At 42.8% G+C, this 18352-nt stretch overlaps 1 protein-coding gene across 2 annotated transcripts in view; it reads right to left on the minus strand.

The window, feature by feature from the left end:
- agrn (agrin) overlaps positions 1 to 18352 on the minus strand; it is a 206628-nt gene that overhangs the window by 68209 nt on the left and 120067 nt on the right. For both annotated transcript variants that reach the window (XM_069659364.1, XM_069659363.1), the window contains exons 8-11: positions 15000 to 15197; positions 14284 to 14484; positions 5843 to 5985; positions 3669 to 3774 (exon numbers count right to left, since the gene is read on the minus strand). In XM_069659364.1, coding sequence (XP_069515465.1) covers positions 3669 to 3774; positions 5843 to 5985; positions 14284 to 14484; positions 15000 to 15197 — 648 coding nt within the window. The remainder of the gene's footprint in view (positions 1 to 3668; positions 3775 to 5842; positions 5986 to 14283; positions 14485 to 14999; positions 15198 to 18352) is intronic.

Consider the following 18352-nt stretch of genomic DNA (forward strand, 5'->3'; position numbering starts at 1 on the left):
AGATACCGGGGCCATAAATCACACTGTTACTGGTGTGGATATGAGCCTCCGCCTAATGGTGATGACTCGGCTCGCTCTTTTTCCAGTGCTTTCCCACTCCAGAGATGGGCTTTGGACACAGTTCATTTAACTTGCCACTTTCCAGCGCTCCATACGGCTATCTGTACTGAGCCTATTAGGACAAGGAGAACTTTTAATTTCATATGTTCTTCCACCCTTCAAGGGTTTTTCCTCTTCACTGGGTATTGTCCGGCACAATGCAGTTCAGCTGTGACGTGCAATATTACCCTCAAGGTCCGCTGCTGTGCTCTCTCCACAGCGGTGATTGTAACGAGACTTTTATGTTCCTGCAAGGGCACGTGCACGTGTTTGCTTGTCTCCTAAACAGTATTTCTTTGGACTTGACTGAAATCCCTGACCCAGGTATGAGTTCACAGGCAGCTGCAAAGGACGGTTTGAAATGTTATAAGAGGCTGACTTATAAATGTGCATGCAGCAGGTGACACTGCTGACACTGCAGGCGAAAGATATGACGTTTATTTCCAAGTTAGAGCCATAATATCTGTATAAGAGGTCGACAAAGCCAACTCATTGGTTTCTCAGCTAATCCGAAGTTTTAGCTGCTGCCATGTCGTTTTTTAGGAACCAGACGCGACCATATTTAGACGAGAGACTGGATACCAATGCTTTGCTTCTTTCCTGGTTGTCAGGTTGCTGTGGCAGAGACTAGGGCTGCAACTAACTATTCTTTTGTTATTGATGCACACTGCAAAAAGGGATTCTTGAGGGTATTAAATAAAATCCATGCAAATTGTGTAAATTATAAGTTCACCTGCATTACCTAATTTTCAACAGTAACAATTTTGCTCTTGGCTGCAGAGCAGGGTTGGATTGATCGGTGCGAGTATCGCCAGTGTGCCATCGGGGTTAAAGTTAAGATTCCTGTTTTGCTGTGTATCATAGAATGAATTATAGTGTTTATATATTTAGTACTCTCTAAATTGCCCATAGGTGTGGGTGTGAGTGCGAAAGGTTGTCTGTCTCTATGTGTCAGCCCTGTGATTGACTGGCGACCAGTCCAGGGTGTACTCCGCCCTTCGCCCAATGACAGCTGGGATAGACTCCAGCCCCCCGCAACCCTGAACAGGATAAACGGTATAGATAATGGATGGATGGATATATTTATTAGTTAGATATAGACGATTTGTAGTTGGCGTGTCTATATGTGACAAGAAATCTAAATGTGTAGCCTTCTCTTGGCGGTTACGCTGGCTGACTTTCCTGAGAATTAGTTAAGAAATTCACACCAGCAGGCTAATGTTGTTGATTATGATTTATTTTTATTTGAGCATCTTGACTTCCCAAAAGGCTGCACAGTGGTGCAGCAGTTACAACTGTCACCTCACAACTAGAAGGTTGCTAGTGGGCCCCAGTTTGCATGTTCTCCCCGTGCATGCGTGGGCTCCCTCCGGGTACTCCGGCTTCCTTCCACAGTCCAAAGACATGCTCGTTAGGTTCATTGGTGACTCTAAATTGCCCGTGAGTGTGAGCGTGAAAAGTTATTTGTGTCAGGAGTTATTATGACTCATTTTTATTTAGTAATTAGTTTTGTAACCTAATGAGAAATGTTGAGTAGAATTTACCTAATTTAGTGTATCATAGTTTTTAAATGTAGGCACTCTTCACTCAAAACATAAAGTAAAATGTACTCAATCAAAGTGCAAATTGTTTCCTCAGTTTTATTGAGTAGATTCTATCAGTTGTTTTTTATAGTAAATGTATTCTTTTTTACGATTACTCGATTTATCTGTTGGTTTGTAAAATGTCAAAAAGCCTAAAGCGACGTCTTCAAATTGCCTCTTTTGTCAAACCAACAGTCTTTTCAGTTCCATAACAAAAAGGAGGCCACCGTGGTAGAATACGTCTCAGGTCTTTCACAGATTTTTGATACCTAAGAAGTTTATTGCTCTGTATTGTTCGACGTCTCATCCTGTTCTCTTTTGCCATAGGTTTATGACTCCCCATCTGCCTTCCTGCCTGGCTGTCTGCCTTAACCCGCCTGCTGGATCCTCAGCTCCTCACCCTGCCCCACTCTAACAGCCACGCTCACAACCTCGCCTCACCTCGTCTGCCATATCACCTTTCACTCTGCAACCTTCTGGACAGCATCCACCCATCTCCATCTCCCTTTGCCCGCAATAAAACCTCATTACTAACCTAAAACCTCAGAGCTTGTGTTCTGCATCTGGGCCCTTATTCACTGGTTGTAACATCTTTAGATCGATTAATTGTTGGAAGTCTAGTAGAAACTTACAAACGCAGATGCTAAGCCCTAAAACAAACCCTGCTTTATCGTCTGTCTTACTTAAAGGGTTCATCATTTCTGAAAGACTTGAAACTAGCGACAGAGACCATAAACTCATAAGTGAGTAAGTAATAAATCAAGTGTAAAGTAGGCTCATTTTCTGGTAGACTTTCATATAATGGGACATCTTTTTGCAACCAGAGGAGTTGCCCCCTTCTGATCATTCGAAAGAATGCAGGTTCAAGGCACTTTGGCTTCACTCTTCAAACCAAGAGACGACACTCACTTCTTATATACAGTCAATGATCAGAACCTCTAAAAAACAAGGCTGCTTTCATGCAGCCACAGAGAGCTGTCATGTTCTGATAACTTTCTGGAGTTGAGGTCAAATGAAGTTTCTCCTTTACATAGCTAATGTGGAGGGCAGCGAAATTCCCCAAGATCTGAGTTTTTCCATTTGCCAATAAGAGAGCGAGAGCCCAGAGCTCTGGTAGCCATAGACGGCTCTTCAAAAAGAGGATTGATTATCCATGGATGGGAGAGAAGCGTGACAGTCAGTGCCCAAGGAGGCCAGCTTAGCAAGGGGAGAAGAATCTGCAGGGATGTGTGAAAACACTGGCGGCTCCCTCTTTCGCACTCTCTCCTAAACTCTCGCCTTTTTTAGACCCAGGGGAATCAAACAGGCTGAAATGATCACATGAAATCCCTTAAAGTGCCTTTTGCTCAGCTCCCTCGGCCTGTGCTAGCATCAGAGCAAAGACCCTTCACAGCCATGGAGAGGAAGACGGCTAACCTTTGCTACTTAGCCGCTGATCTGACGACTAGTTTGGCTGATAAAGTGGTATTCATTTACATGCATAGAGAGGGTTTTTTTCTGCAAGTAAAGTGGGGTAAAGTGGTATCCCGAGGGGTTAAGGTGCAAGCGTGTGAGGACAGATTTAATGGTTTATAAATTGTCAGAATGTCTGGGCAGCAAGAGTGAATCATTATAGCTGTCAGCTCAGTCCATGCATGAGCCAATGAGAAAGATTTTTAAACTGTGCACACCAGCCGGCCCCGGAGGAGCGGTCACTTTCAGAATAAGAAGGAGAGCTTTTCTAAAAAGCTGCAAGTCTTTTTAGTCAACCCTCCCTGAGCAGATTAAACAAACATACACATATTTAACCTTCTTCATTTCAATTGCTCATGGCTCCAGTGGTCACAGTGCAGAGAGACAACACAATTATATTCCAACTACAGACTATTACAACCCCATAAATGGATGAAATGAGTGGAGAAATGGGATGTCAATGACCATGAGTCTTGGTGAGTGTGCTTCTGAGCACTTTAATGACATTAACAGTGAGTGGTGTTATGTACCGACCTGGACAGAATCCCTGATTCTGAATCAACAAGTGCTCTTGTTTCTCACATCTGGCCTTCTTCAGCTCGCACTCGTTGCTGTAGTTCTTTCCATCTGAGCCACAAACCTACAAAAGAACACAAAACTGAATTTAACACACTGTTCGGGTTATTGCTCTTTTTCTACAGTTTCACTCGCTTTAATAAAAGTTTTATGGCATAGTGACTCCATGTCTTCAAAAGGCAGCAAGAATTCATTATTGACCTTGGAAAACAGCAACACCACTTGATCTTGGTAACGACCTTCAGCAATGTTACCAAAGCCATCACTACAACTGCCACCACGTCCATGTCTCTGATGAAGACTGTGAGATGTGGTTCAAAGCTTGGGAATGATGTGTTTTCTCAGTTACCCTACATTGTTATTTGAGAATAGGTTACACAACTCAGACGTGCTGAGTGTTCTTGGAAAGTTTTTGTGAAAACACAAATAATACTTTTTCAGTCTTAAGTTATTTTTTGCCTGTAGGTGCGCAGGTTTACAACACACATGAATGACACAGGTCAGTGTCAGTGTTCTAGAGACAGTGTTGGGGTTAAGGTGTTATAAAGTCATATGTTAGAATACTTGGATTACTTTTTTGTTGTAATGAGTAACATGTTAATTCTGCAAATCATTTCATTAACTTTTTATGAAAGGAGAAATTCTCCCCTGGAAAAAGCCACTGTCAGTCAAAGCTGGTGTTCTCTGTAATCGATAGAAGCAATAGTATTTGTAATTGGCGCCATAGTGAGAGTTGTACAAACAGCTTGTGGTTTCGCCCATTCTACATTCCTACAACACCCAGCGTGCATTGCGCCCCTCCCTCTGAAAGGAACAGCCCAGCGAGAGATGATGGAGTGAAATACTACCGTTTTGCTGCAGGCAATGGCTCAGAGAGGTACAGAATCTGAATATACCGGTGGATCATCTAGAAAATCTTCAGGTCTGTAGTCTACATTTCAAACATGACGATTTTGAACGAGACATGACATCGGAGGCGGGCGTCCTGGATTGAGGAAGTGTAGTTTAGCAAGCTCCCTGGCCTCAGCCAGATGGCGCATTTTACGTAGTCTGGCGGAGGTTTTCCAGGGCCCATTGGAGGAGCGAATAGCGTCCCCATGATAGCATGATAGGACTGAGGTTGAAAATCGGTGAACTGGCCCTTTAATAATCCGTTACTTGGAAAAGAAATTGCTTTTCCTTTCGTCACCACCTGAAGCTCTGTCTCTGTTTCTCTCCTACTTCTTGGCAGGTAGCTACCAGCAGAAGGGAAATACAGTTGCATCAATCCATTTACTTCCTGTAAATATTCACATTATTTTGAATGTTTGGTTGAAAGGGACGAGAACAACATGAAGGTGAGAGGTAAGTTGTGTCTGAAGGATAAGTGCTTGTCAGTTGTGAAGAGCTCCACTTCTGAAGAATCATCTGCAGCTAAACACAGCTCCACAACACTGGTGGGACTAATAGCCTGTGTTGTTGTCATGGAAACAGCTGTGCCTAATACTGTATGCCTCTGCCCAGTTCACTGTCAGATTGTTAGCATAATAAAGAGCTGTAAAGGTTATACTGTATCTGTCATTCCTGTTATCAAGCTGCAGAGTTACAGATTATGGGCCGTAAACGAGGCGATGCAATGATGGTAGAGTCAACACATTCAAAGGTAGACGTATATTAGGCTACACGCTGTCCTGACAACATAACCTACATGTGTAACGAGTCACAAAGGGGGCTTTTGTTAACGCAGTAACGTAACAAGTTACTTTTCAAAGTCACGTTACCCATCACTGTCTAGAGACACATGTGGCCTGAACATTGTTAGTCTTGATACTAAAAAATATAATGATGTGTCATGTTTTTCTTACTTTCTTAAGAAAAACATGACACATCTTTCTCCTTTGATTTTAAATATTCTTTTCTTTTCTGTCCATGTACATTTTGGCAAATTTACACCAAGAAAGCTGTTCCTGTTTGCTTTTTAAACATAAATGAACAGACAACTTTCACCTTGATTCCACCTTATAAGTAGTGCTTTTTAATATTCTTCAAGACTGATTTATCCCTGACAAAATGTGGAGTCAACAAAAATACGTGTCTGGTGTTTGTGTGTATTGAGTTTTGTGTCTGTTGTGGGTATTTGTAGGTAGTCGTACCGGGTTGTGCGGCACACTCTGGCAGGTGAAGTCACACATGCAGCGGTCGTCCTCGGCATCCTCGTCCCACGAGCCTCCGAACGTGCGACAGCGGTCCTGTTCGCAGCTCTCCACGCCTGAGCCTGACCCTCCTGAGCCACATTCTGCATTTTAAACACACACACAAACACACAATATCATTAATAAAACATACAAACACACACGGGAGATGCACTTTTACCTGTGACTCAGTTGGAAACAGTGTCTTACTTTCATTCCTCTTTAAGTTAAGGCTACAGTTATACACTATAACGTCACTCAAGTAAAGATAATTCACATGTCCATCCTGCTGTTAGTGGGGAGGAAGAAACAAAGGCGCTGCTGGTAGTACAAGATAATGACCAACTGTAGTGAGATTGACTAAGTAAATTAGAGGCAACGTCTCTGCACAACCAGCGAGGCATCCTTTTCATTTCAATTAAATCAGAGAGAAAAAGGGGAGGGAATTATTAACTCTGGCCTCCAAGTGTGCAGAGAGAATTGGTGGCAAGACACCGCTTTATGGGTGCCTGCTTCCTGATATGAGAATACGACTAATTGCAAAGTGTCTGTAAAATCTAATTATCGCCAAGACTTTAAAGAAAGTTGCCCCAGCAACTCTGTGACCCCGGGAGGCCTTTTATTTGTTTAAAAAGTGAACTTTTCTTGATCGAAGGGTGAGAGCTGCTCAAGCTGACCTTATGTTCCTGGAAAAAGAAGAAAATAAAGACCCAGAGTCTGTGTCTAGGAGAAGTGAGCTCATAAAACTATTTTCTAACTTACTGATCGCCTATTATCACTCTTGTACTTGCTTCTTTGAACAATGGCTCAGTGCGGTACAGAATTTACCGGTCGATCGTCTATGAAAGTCTTCAGGTCTGTAGTCTGCATTTCAAACCTGACGATTTTGAAAGTGACATGACATCAGAGGCGGGCGCCCTAGTTTGAGGAAGTGTAGTTTAGCAAGCTCCCTGGCCTCCAACACCTCTGACCTCTTAGATTCATACACTCAGATATGTATTTTGTGATCCTCGAACAGAGATGTTTTGACTTTTCCAGAGGCCCGTCTGACAGTTTAAGGGGGAAAAGTGTTTGCGATCAGGGCCCCGAGGCTCTGAAGCGATTTGCCTCAGGATATCCAGTCGACTGAGTCAGTAATGAAAATGTTTCTCTATTTTGTCTCTTGTATCTCCTCTTATCACCTTAGAATTGTATAACTTTGTTTCATTTTGCTGCATTTGTATAGCACTTTGTAATGTTGATTTTAATATTGGCATTATCAATAAAAGTTATTGTCAGTATCAGGATCCGAATCTGACTCAGGATCAGGTCTTTTGTACCAAAACACAAGATCAATATAAGGAATTAATCTTGTGTTTTGGTGCATAACAAACACAGATGCAGAATAAAGCATGTACTCCTATTGTCAAGAAAAATAGAAGGATTAGAATTATTTATAAAAATACAACATACCTATGTTTAAAGGGGAATGAAAGAGCTCTACGGGTTATACGTGTTTTTATTATTATTGTTAAACTAAAAAAGTAAAGTATCCAAACTTTCACAGAGCTACCTGAAGGGGGAAAACATATCCAGCGGGACAGTTCTGAGTTTCATTTATGAAAAACAAATGGGGGGCTGTTGCAGAGTGCAGGCACAGAAAGGGGGAGGATCCCGCTTTTGAAGTTGCAAATTTCACCTACAGTGGAACTCCTGGGGGAGATTAGGTGAATGCGTGTGAAGGCAGGGAATGAAAGCAGTCAGCACGTAAGATGGAGAGAATGTCAGACGGAGAGAGAGAGGCACCCTGGGGGCTGGCAGAAAGTTCATTTGAAACAAATTTGTTATTCAAAAACAGGAACGTAGACCAACTAAAAGCTCCCAGCACTGCTGAAAGACTGAACAACACCAGGTAATCAGGATGTTTCTTCCTCTGCCTGCCTACTTTTAGGGCTCATTCAACTCTCGCTATTGATGCGCCTTCCTCTAATGGTGAAATCAATGTCGTTGTGATGGAGGTGCCACTTAGCATAACCCATCTTCTAAAGTAGATTATGGAGCAGGTCACAGTGCAGGGGAGGGGCAGACGAAGCCCTGGCTGTTCTTTGATATGGGTCATCAGCAATGGGCTGTGACAGCTTTGAGTGGTCGATACAGTGGAGCGGCCTTCACTTCATTAGCAGTGGAGCTGGAGCTTTGTGTCGAGTTTCAGAGGCCACATCCCCCCACAAAACATCAGGACTTGTTAGGGAGCCGCTCTGTCTTCATTCTAAAGAAGCAGAACCTCCGACCCTAATCCTTTCTTCTTAAATGAGCTCGTACCGCTGCTCATCGATTGTGAACCACAGTCTAAGTTAAACACAACATTTTGTGACAGAGCTAATGCCGGGCTAATGGCTTTCAGCTGCCAGCGACATTACGGCATGGCTTTAGATGTCATCTGGAAACACAGACGGTATAAAAGAAGAGGACAGAGCCACTGTGACGTCACCCGATGATTTCTTTTGAAGCCTTGACTTCAGCATCTTCTTTTTTTGGAGCCAGAAGTAACCAGATTTGTGAGAGAAATTGAAGATAAAATTCTTCTGCTCTGTCCTTGTTGAAAGGTCGAGCTGAGAGCGACTTGTCAATCACAGGTAGCCAGACAGGTTGTCTATTTTACTATAAATGGGACCCTTATTTACAAAATTAACATCTGTCTGAATTGAAGAAGACTTGAAACTAACGATTGAGACCATAAACTCATCAGGAAAATGTTAAAGTAATAATCTTGAAGATTTTCATTTAAATAAATGTCTGTTAAGTCAGTATCTTTGCAGAATGAGGTAACACAATGGTGATTGAGCTGATGGCCCACTGATGAAAGCATTTGCATTCACAGTATTACAGACTGGGTGTCTGTGGCGACTTTCACGGAAAAAATCACAAGCGGCGCCCAGTTAGTGACACGTTTTCAATCACCCAGCAGTGGTTGGTCTGCCAGAGAGGGTAGGCGGAGCTAAGCGGCTGCTTTTCCGGTCTCTGCAGGTGTTGCGAGTAAACAGTAATCTACTATGGCTGAACAAACAAAGAAAAGATCGATGACTACAGATACAACTTCAAAAATACGTGAAAATTCAAAGAAAAAGAAACAAATTGGACGCTCAGATGAAGGCAAAAAAAGGAAAGCGACCGTCAGCGAGGAAAATCAAGAGTTACAACCGGGGCCAACCGTGGACGTCACACATGCGACACTGTCTGGATATCTGGGAAGTGTGCTCCCGCAAATACCGTTTATCGCCATAGGTGCCGCCAAAGAGAATGAAACTGAGATCTTCAAGATTACCAGATTAAATCAGGTCCTTTTCCGGTAGACTTATACGCAACGTGACTTATTTTTGCATCCAGCTGAGTCCCCCCCTGCTGGTCATTAGAAAGAATACAGGTTTAGGGAAGCTCCGCATTGCTTTTACTCTTAAAACTAAGAAGCTACATCCACTCCTTTTTTATATACAGTCTATGTCTGAGAAAGAAGAAGTCAGCTGACACAACAACAGATCAGAGAGGGAAATTATAATAAGATCTGCGCTGCTGGCCATCTGTATCCATGTACTGTACGCCAGAGAAAGACACATTAAAAGGAATATGCAGGAGTAGCAAATTTATATTCAGCTCAGGCCCTCATACAGAGGCGAGAGAAATAAATAAAAGAGGTAAGACATTAGAATGGAATAAATAAAAGTGAAGGGCGAAGGGGGGTCCTAATTAGCTGTTGCTCTTTGATGCGCCAGCCACCCGCGCTGCCTATGAACCTTTCAATTAATACATCCCCGGCTAAGATGGCTGCATCAGCTATTCTCCGTGCACTGCCCATCCGTTCCCTTTTTACTCAATCATGTCAGAAGCCGGAGTCTATTTAGCCAAGGGAGCTCCATTAAGAAGACAGGATTCAGCGCCGGAGAGGAGAAAAAAGGAAATTAATAGCATAAGAATAATGTCCAAGAAAGACCGAGAGGGAGAAAACATTTGACAGTGAAATAATAGTCGCAGTGATGGAGAGGATGCTGCTGTCAGAACTGTATAAGGAGTGAGGGAGGAAGAAAGAGGAGGCGAGGGGTAAATATGAGGATAGAGAGAAGGAAACGTGTGTGATGGACAGGGATGCAGATGTTTGGTCAACTATATAGTCAAGACGTCATGTCAGCAACGGCTCCGGGAGCGACCGATATTCACCTGCGTGGATGTCAACTTGAGCATCCATCATTCAGAGCAAATCCTCTCTGATTGTGGCGTGTGTCACGGCAAAGATCAGAGATGACATTGGCCTTTGCCAGAGGAAGCAGTAGGGCACGATTTGCATTTGTTTTCGCTTCATCTATCCGTCCACGCTCCTGATGTACCTGACAGCATGTTAGTCCAAATAAAGTCGGGTGAGACAGAGAGGGATGGAGCATCACGCCCGGTGGGGAGGAGGGATGAAGATAGAAGAAGGAGAAAAGGAGTTTTGTTGCCTAAACAGAAGGTTACACCTGTGATGGATGGAGCCTGAAGATAAAAATCTGCTGATCTCACCGATGAGCTTTTTTCCCCCCCGGCCTCCCACTTTGCTTTTTGTTTCATCATGCCCTTTCATGTCTTTTGCAGCTTTTATGATCCAATCGATGTAAGGAGCAGGGTGTGGAGGGCGCATCACTGTGTGATCCTGCGCTCATAATCTTGTTTATTAAATGTCCATTAAATTAAAAAAAGGACCCGAGCCCCCCGAAGGTGATGCACTGCTCTCAGTCGCCACTTTGTCAGTGTCGGGAAAAAGGAGCTGAGGCCAGGCCTACCCGAGTGTGAAATTAAACAGGTGATAAATTTCCCTGTATGGCCAACAGTGGGAACACTGTCATTTTTCATTACTGTTAAACAAAAGGCGGAAGAAAACAACTTCCATTTTTATGCTCTGTGGCCCCCTCCCCCCTGCAAGACTAATGAGGATGGTTTTTAAGTCAGGTCTACGTAAGCGAATAAATCACATGTTCACTTCCTCTCCAGGCTTATCTGAGATATGAGGTATGGAGCGGGGGGGTTGTGCACACCGCTGATGTAGAGCTCTGCTGCTGTCGATAGAAAAACACAGTCTTTGGTCTTTTCTGACAGAGCGTTATGTGGCACAATATATACTCTTAATTTTGCCAAATCCTACCATCCATACATCTAGGCAGGCGTGAATACATCAACAACAAAATCTCTTTGCTATATGTCACAAAGAAGAAATAACAGCCAGCTGGAACAGATACTTCAAAGGGAAAAAACAGCAACTTGGTTTTGATCGTTTTACAATCACACCAGACTTCCTGTGGAGGGTCTGGGTCAGATTTGAGGGGGCTGAAAGGACTGAGGACGGAGCCTTCAGAAAAAGACGGGACGAGTTGTCACCCCTAGGGTGAAATTTATCGATTGCAGACGATCCCATCTCCACCCCTATCTGTGAAAACATCGGTGCCCCTTTTGTCAAGAGGCACAATTTTGACGGAGAACAGTGCAAAGTGGAGAGAGACATGAGTGGGTGGGATGGCGAGGAGCGGCGGGGAGTGAAAAAAAAAGAAGATTCCATTGTGTAAGCCTGATGGTTTCTCTGAATCGAAATGAGCAAGTGATGAAAAAAGCAGGATGTTCAGAGACAGTGTGAAGGGAGAATAAAATAGAAAAACTAAGCCATCAGACATCACAAGCAAAGCAGTGCCCTTGGGGAAGTAGAGGAGAGCATTTTCATCTATATCTACTGTATATATACCAGACAACAGACAGACAGAGGACAGAGCGTGTCTGTCTGCATCATGTGCATACAGTCTCACATCACTTCATGCTCTACATACAAAAAAGGTCACTCGTCTCAGTCAATGAAACGATGTTAAATCGAGCACAAGAAGCTTTGGTGGCACGATTCGTCTAACGGGCCCAGGGCCAATGTGGTAGACAATGGTCGAGAGAAAGATAAGGGGAAAAAGGGAAAAGAAAGGAACACCCCTGGCTAGCAATCAGAATGGAAGAGGATTCCTCTCATCTCTATCTGCTCTGTCCTCCATCTACCCCTTCTTTTCTTCTCTCCAGCCATCCCTCCTGCTGGCAGGTGTAATCTGCTCCCCTTCACACCTTGTCAGAGGATGACTATGTTCCCTGTGATGACCCAGCAGCCACAGGGGGGAAACGGCATTGCAGATGTCCAGATGCATGACAACCAGAGGTTGACATGTCGCTCCCTCAAGACGGACCGAGCGAGGGGCTGTGATATTCCGCCTCGGTCTGTCTGCGCTGATCGAGATATGATTTGCACGGTGAATTAGTTCTCATTTATTCATGATGTGGAGCTACAGGCGTAAAAATCAGAGATACTCACATTAAGTGCCATCGGTCACACACTTAAAAGTCTAATTAAACAGAAGGGCTGATAAATGTATGCTGTATATTCTTAAACAAAACACATACAAATAAAAGTGGACCAAGTGAAGTACTGTTCGCATTCACTGAAAGACTTTAATCCCAATACTTTGCTGATCTTTAATTCAGTGTTCTGATATTGTCGGTAACATTTTAAACATATAGGGCTATTAGTCAATTTTCTAAGTTAAAAGTATCTGGCCAATCAGCGCCAAATTAAACTCCTATTATAGACCAAATTTTAGACCCTTAAGATGCATGTTTATGAGAGTTTTCCATCAGCGCTGGTTCTCGGTCAGACTTTAAAACCTTTGCAGCTACTTTCTTACTTTTCAAGTCGCGTCACTGGCGTTTTAAACTATAGGGTTTAACAAGATAAAGGTTTTAAGAATGCTAACAACAGTTAGCGGCTGCTCATCTAGCAGCCCCTAAAGTCCAAACTAAAGACGAGATTTTTATCGTGAAGATGCTTTATTCTGTTCTAATTACCTGTTTTGGAGAGGAGGAGAAATCTACTCCCGGTAAAAACCTTGTGAACGATAAACACTGAAGGATTCCTAAGCTAAAAATCAAGCTTGTTGGAGCTCTGCTAGCTTCCCCCGCTGACGTCCTGTGTCCATTGAAGAGCATTGGAGAAACACGGATTTTTAATGTGACACCACTTTTCAGGTTACATTTTGATTTCCTGAAACATGCTGGAAGCTGCAGTCTTCGCTCTGTGACCCACTCGCAAGGCTTAATTTTGCTATCTGTCCCCAAAGTGCGTCTTGAAATGAGGAAAAGGTTTTTCGGGTACGCTGCTCCTGCTGCCTGGAATCTGCTGCAGGAGGATCTGATCTCTTTTTAAAAGTAGATTGAAGGCGTTGGAGGAAGCAGTGTCGCTATGTGACACAGAATATGTTGACCTGTGTTTGTAATTGTTTTGTGTTGTGTGTCTAAAACTTTGTTAAAATGTGTGGCTTGGCCAGGACACTCTTGTAAAAGAGATTTTTAATCTCAATGAGGCTTGTCCTGGTTAAATACATTTAAATGAATAAAAAATGTGTGAATGATTAACACTGAAGGGTTATTAAAGACTTGGTTTATAAAGGTTACAGCCTGCCATCATGTTACTTCTGCACTGGTCTGTGTAAAAGATTTCACTGAGGTCTTCTTAAAGCTCCTGTGAGGAGTGTTTTGCTGAACACTGGTTCTTTTTATATACTTATTTTTAATGCCTGAAACTGCTGGCGGGCGGTAGGTGTCAGACGAAGCGGTTAACTGCTCGCTGCCTTTGTTTACATTTTCCAGGGCCGACAATTTAAAGTGAGCGATACATACGACATATGATTCTTTGTTAAAAACCACCACTTAAGCATGTACAGGACAAATTCAGCAAACAGATAATAGGTACGGCTTTATCCACAGGGGGGCCCAAGAAAAACAACTGATGTTTTGAACTATCCACTTTTAAGGGGCCACCCTGTACACGTCCTCCAGATATTTCACATTAAAAGCCTGCTTTTTAAAACCTGAAGATACCTTATAAGCCGATGAAATCCATTAAAGTGTCGATCAAGAAACCAAACACAGCAGGAAATAAGAAAAAAAACATGAAAACAGGGACGCTTCTGACTAAAATATGAAAAAAATAATAAAAAAGGGTAAATTATAAAAGGTATGAGTCTATTAACAGGTGAGCTGAATAAAGACCCTGTTACTATCCTGAAGAAATGGAGTGTAAGAGATGGACAAACAAGACAGGCAGAGCATGAAAATGTTGCTTCTAAAATGAACAGCTGACCTGAACTTAATCACCCAGAAGCCATTTCTGCTCATGTAACAGGTTTTGCTCTCTGACTTTCACTTCGTCTTTAGCTATGCTAGCCTGTTGGCATGCTGCTGGTGGCATATGCAACCATTATGAAAGTCCACAGATGACTGAATACTGTACCACAGGTCAGTTGATAAACATAATTACACCATTTCAATGGCCGGTTGGTTAACATAATTACACCATTTCAAAGTCCATTTCCTACCTTCATCACAGCTGCCGGGCTTCGCCACATCAATCCTCCTCTTCTGCATGCAGGAGGACAGACGGAGCTCGCACTCGTTGTTGTAGATGGTGCCATCGCTTCCGCACACCGCTGAGAAGGCCTCGCCGATGCACTGCGGGCACTCACACTTATTCTGGACACACCGGGCCCCCCAGGCACAAACTGTGCTGCCGCATGTCTCTGAATTATACACACAGCAGAGGGACCGTCAGAGCGGGATGGGTCAATGCAAAAAAAACTAAAATATTCATGGAGTTGTTCTGGATTTCAGTGACACCAAAACTAAAAATGCATCTCTGGAATCATTTCTCAATGCGTTATCTCTGATCCTTTACTAATTGCCATGCATGCCTCGTCCTCTTGTTATAAATCCCTCTGTAAAAACTGACAAACGTGCTACCTCAGTAATTCCACATCTGAGTTACTTGCAATTCAAAGAGTTTGTTAGAATATGAGCTGGCTGCCTGCAGCTGTATGATGTTGAGCTCTACTTGTATTCTTTTTTATCCACATTTAATTTAGAGCCGGAGAAGAAGAACTTCACAGACCATGCATTTTTCTTTCTTTTTTATTCTTTGATCACCCCAGGACTCGTGCATATGCCAAGAATCATTTAAATTCTGCATTTGAAGTTGGGAGTATCACACTGTAAGTATTAGACATATACTGCATAAATATATGACTGCATTACTTACTGCACTCCCCCTGGCTGACCACTCGGAGGTCCATCTGTTCATTGCAGGCCTGCACGTGCAGGTCACACTCGCTCTGGTAAGTGATGCCATCGCTGCCACAGACAGGCTGGTGGGAGTTCACACACTCTGATGGACACACACACTGCCCGCTCTGGGCATCGCAGATTGCCCCGAAAGAGCAGTTGGCACAAGCTTCATCTAGATGGAGAGAAGAGGAAGGGAAAAGCTTAATACATGTGTCAAATGCATGTGTGTGTGTGTTCAGGTGTTTCTACATGACAACATTGGCGAGACAGTTCAAACAATAACCTGGGATTTAAAAAATATGAAGTTGGGCTGTGTATCGCTAAGAATCTGGAGATACGATATGTACGATGCAATCAGAACAGTGAGATCTGTATTTTCCACAGTCCCTGTAACATCCAAAACCATTGTATGACTTTTTGTACTGTATGCAAAGGATTAACACCCTGCTATCAATGACTGTATATATACGCGACTCCATCTGCTCTCATTGTACGAAACTAATGGCAAAATAGCCCCTGTGATAGGCGCTGCCATCTTGCACTGGTAACGTCACTTGGAGCCAGAGCTGCTTAGCAGAGATCGGCAGGCGGAGCCACCATAGCTACCTCCCGCTAACCAAAACACACACTCAAATTACTGGGGAAAGAAACAGCAAAGACCCCGCACGCTGGAGTATTTAACAGCAGAACAGCTTCTTTGTGTTGGTCTGAAGCAGATGTGATTGTTTTTGTTACGTCTCCTCTCGCCGTTTCTCCTCTACTCTACAGATCGGCTGCAGGAGCCGGATTGGTCAACAGAGCTGTCAATCATCATTTTGACAGCATCAAATAAGTAATTAAAAATAAACTCATCATGAAAAATGAACACTTGGACATAAATCAGCATGATAAGAGAACTAACTAAAATGACATGAGAAAAATGTATTTGACGTGTATTTTGATTTTATAGTCTGACTCATGTCCCATCTGTTAACACGGAGGAGGCGGGCTTTATGACCTATACTGCAGCCAGTCAGCAGGGGGCGCTAGAGATGTTTTGGCTTCACTTTTAGGGAGCTGTCATGTCGTCCATCTTTTTATACAGTCTATAATAAAAAGTATTTTAGCTGTAAATCAAAACAGTGTCTTGCAGAATCAATGCAGTATCACCTAACATAATCATACAATACTCAAATCAATAAGTGCAAGTTCAAAGTAAGCCATTGATATTTAAAAGTATTGAAGTGTTTTTCAAACTGATCTTCATTTCTTCTAAAATGGAAATAGAGTTGCAAAGCATTATGCTGTTGCCTTACAACAAATCAACAGTGAATAAATGTACTTCACTGTAAGCACCTCAAAAGTTTGTACGCACTTTTGTGGTCAATATTAAAGCAACTTCTATCAAGATTATGTGCTATCAGTATTTTCAGATGCAGTAATCATATTTATGACAATGAAATAGTAAAGTTTATTTGTCGTTCTCTCGCTCTTGACAGGCTGTGTTGCTGACAGCTGCTGCACTGCTTAATAATACAGTGCAGCAGCAGCACAGATACAAGAAGCGCAGAGGTGCAAAGTTTCCATACTGAGTTTAGACGGGGTGTGAAACTTTATTTTAGAGTCCACCTGAGGACGATTCGATCGATTTGAAGTACTTTTGAAAGGCACACACCTGTCTATTAAAAGGTGTCACGGTTCACATGCATGGTGGAGCTAAAAACTAAGCCATGAAATTCAAAAAAACCTCTCAGCTGATAGAATTCTACTGAGGCAGATCTGAGGATGAGGCTAAAAAAAGAAAACAAGAAGCCATAGCGCTGAAAAGTTCCCAGGAGAACACTGGGCTCATCACTGAAGAAATTTGGAACCAAGCAAAACCAAGTAGAGCTGAAAGTAAATAACTGAGCACAAAGAGCTGCTGAGATTCTCTGCAAAGAAAGAGCAGGGGGCCAGAAGGACGACTGTCTCTGCAGCAGCCCATCAATCAGGACTTTTTAAGAGAGTGGTCAGAGCTGAAGATACACCTGATAAAAAACCACGTGCCAGGTCTGGCAACCAACACGAGAACGACCCTGAAAGCATGAAAGAAAGGCTCTCTGCTCTGACGAGGCAAGAAATGAACTCTTTGACCTGAATGCCAACTGCTTTATCTAGAGAAAGCCAGGTATTTACTCATCAGCATCCCTATGAGGAAGCCACAGTGCCAGCACTATCTTTTTGGGGACGCTCTGAGCAGCAGGGACTAAAAACTGGTGAGAAAAGTCACACCTTCCTGGTTGTATTTGTCACTTCAGGTAAGGTTGTTCAGATCTGCTTATAAATATGTTTTTCTCCACCTCACTTTGACTGAACCAGGCAGATGCTTTGTGTAAATTCTCTCCAAAACACAGATCCCCAAAAGGCTAAGAGAGCTTTTGAGAATTTGCTTTTTAGTTGGAGGATTCACTTGGATCATCTCTAGAGCAATCGCCTCCTTAGTGAGGTAAAGTGTTTTCCCTGAAGATACGTCGAGGCAGGATCAGACGTGTTCTGGCTAATGGCTGATGTCACAAGGGGGCAGGTAACAAATAAAGGGCAATAGCGAGGCCTTGTCGACAGAAGAGTAGTCTGTCTACAAGGCTGGCAGAAGATCAACCTCTCCCTCTGACACCAATTACACCTGGAGGATTGCATTAGCAGAGCTCGCTATTGCGTTCAATTAGAGGCAGGCTAATAACCGCTGCTGATTTAGCACTAATTGAGAGAGGCGAGGCAGGAACCTTCCATGTTATTAATCTGTTTATTTCTCTTTTAGAGTCTTTCATTTCCTTCATCTCTACATCTAATGACGGCATCCATTCCCTGCTTGCATTAACAGCCTCTACCATGATCTGGATATGGCAATGTGAGACACTTTACATACAGAATATGGCCTGTAGAAGTAATGTATGGGATATTAATGGAATGACATATTCTTGATTGTCATGCATATATAAATGACATGTGGAGCAGTTCATAGGAATATTTCATCTCAATATTAGATGTTTGTTTTTGCCCTTGGGCTGTAACTCAGTTTGGGCCCCTTAGTTCCAATGAAGCTAACTCTTAAAGGGAAACTGCAACATATTGAACCTGGGCCCTATTTTTCTTTCATTGTTTCATATTTTGGGGCCTTAATGAAAAAACTGAGTAGATTGCTTCAAGCCTAAAGCCACCAGATAGGATGTAATATCTATGAAATCTTTAGGACAAACATCTCTTAAAGTATGTCCAATTGAAGGCGTTGTATTTGCTCCTGATACTAATCAAAGTGTCTGACATTAAGGAAAGAATCCCTACAAAGATACCTTTATAGTAAAGTAAGTT

Source organism: Semicossyphus pulcher, unplaced genomic scaffold (assembly GCF_022749685.1).
Source record: "Semicossyphus pulcher isolate SPU_LCO1_2020_fin unplaced genomic scaffold, fSemPul1.0.p SCAF_13, whole genome shotgun sequence".
NCBI lineage: Eukaryota > Metazoa > Chordata > Actinopteri > Labriformes > Labridae > Semicossyphus > Semicossyphus pulcher.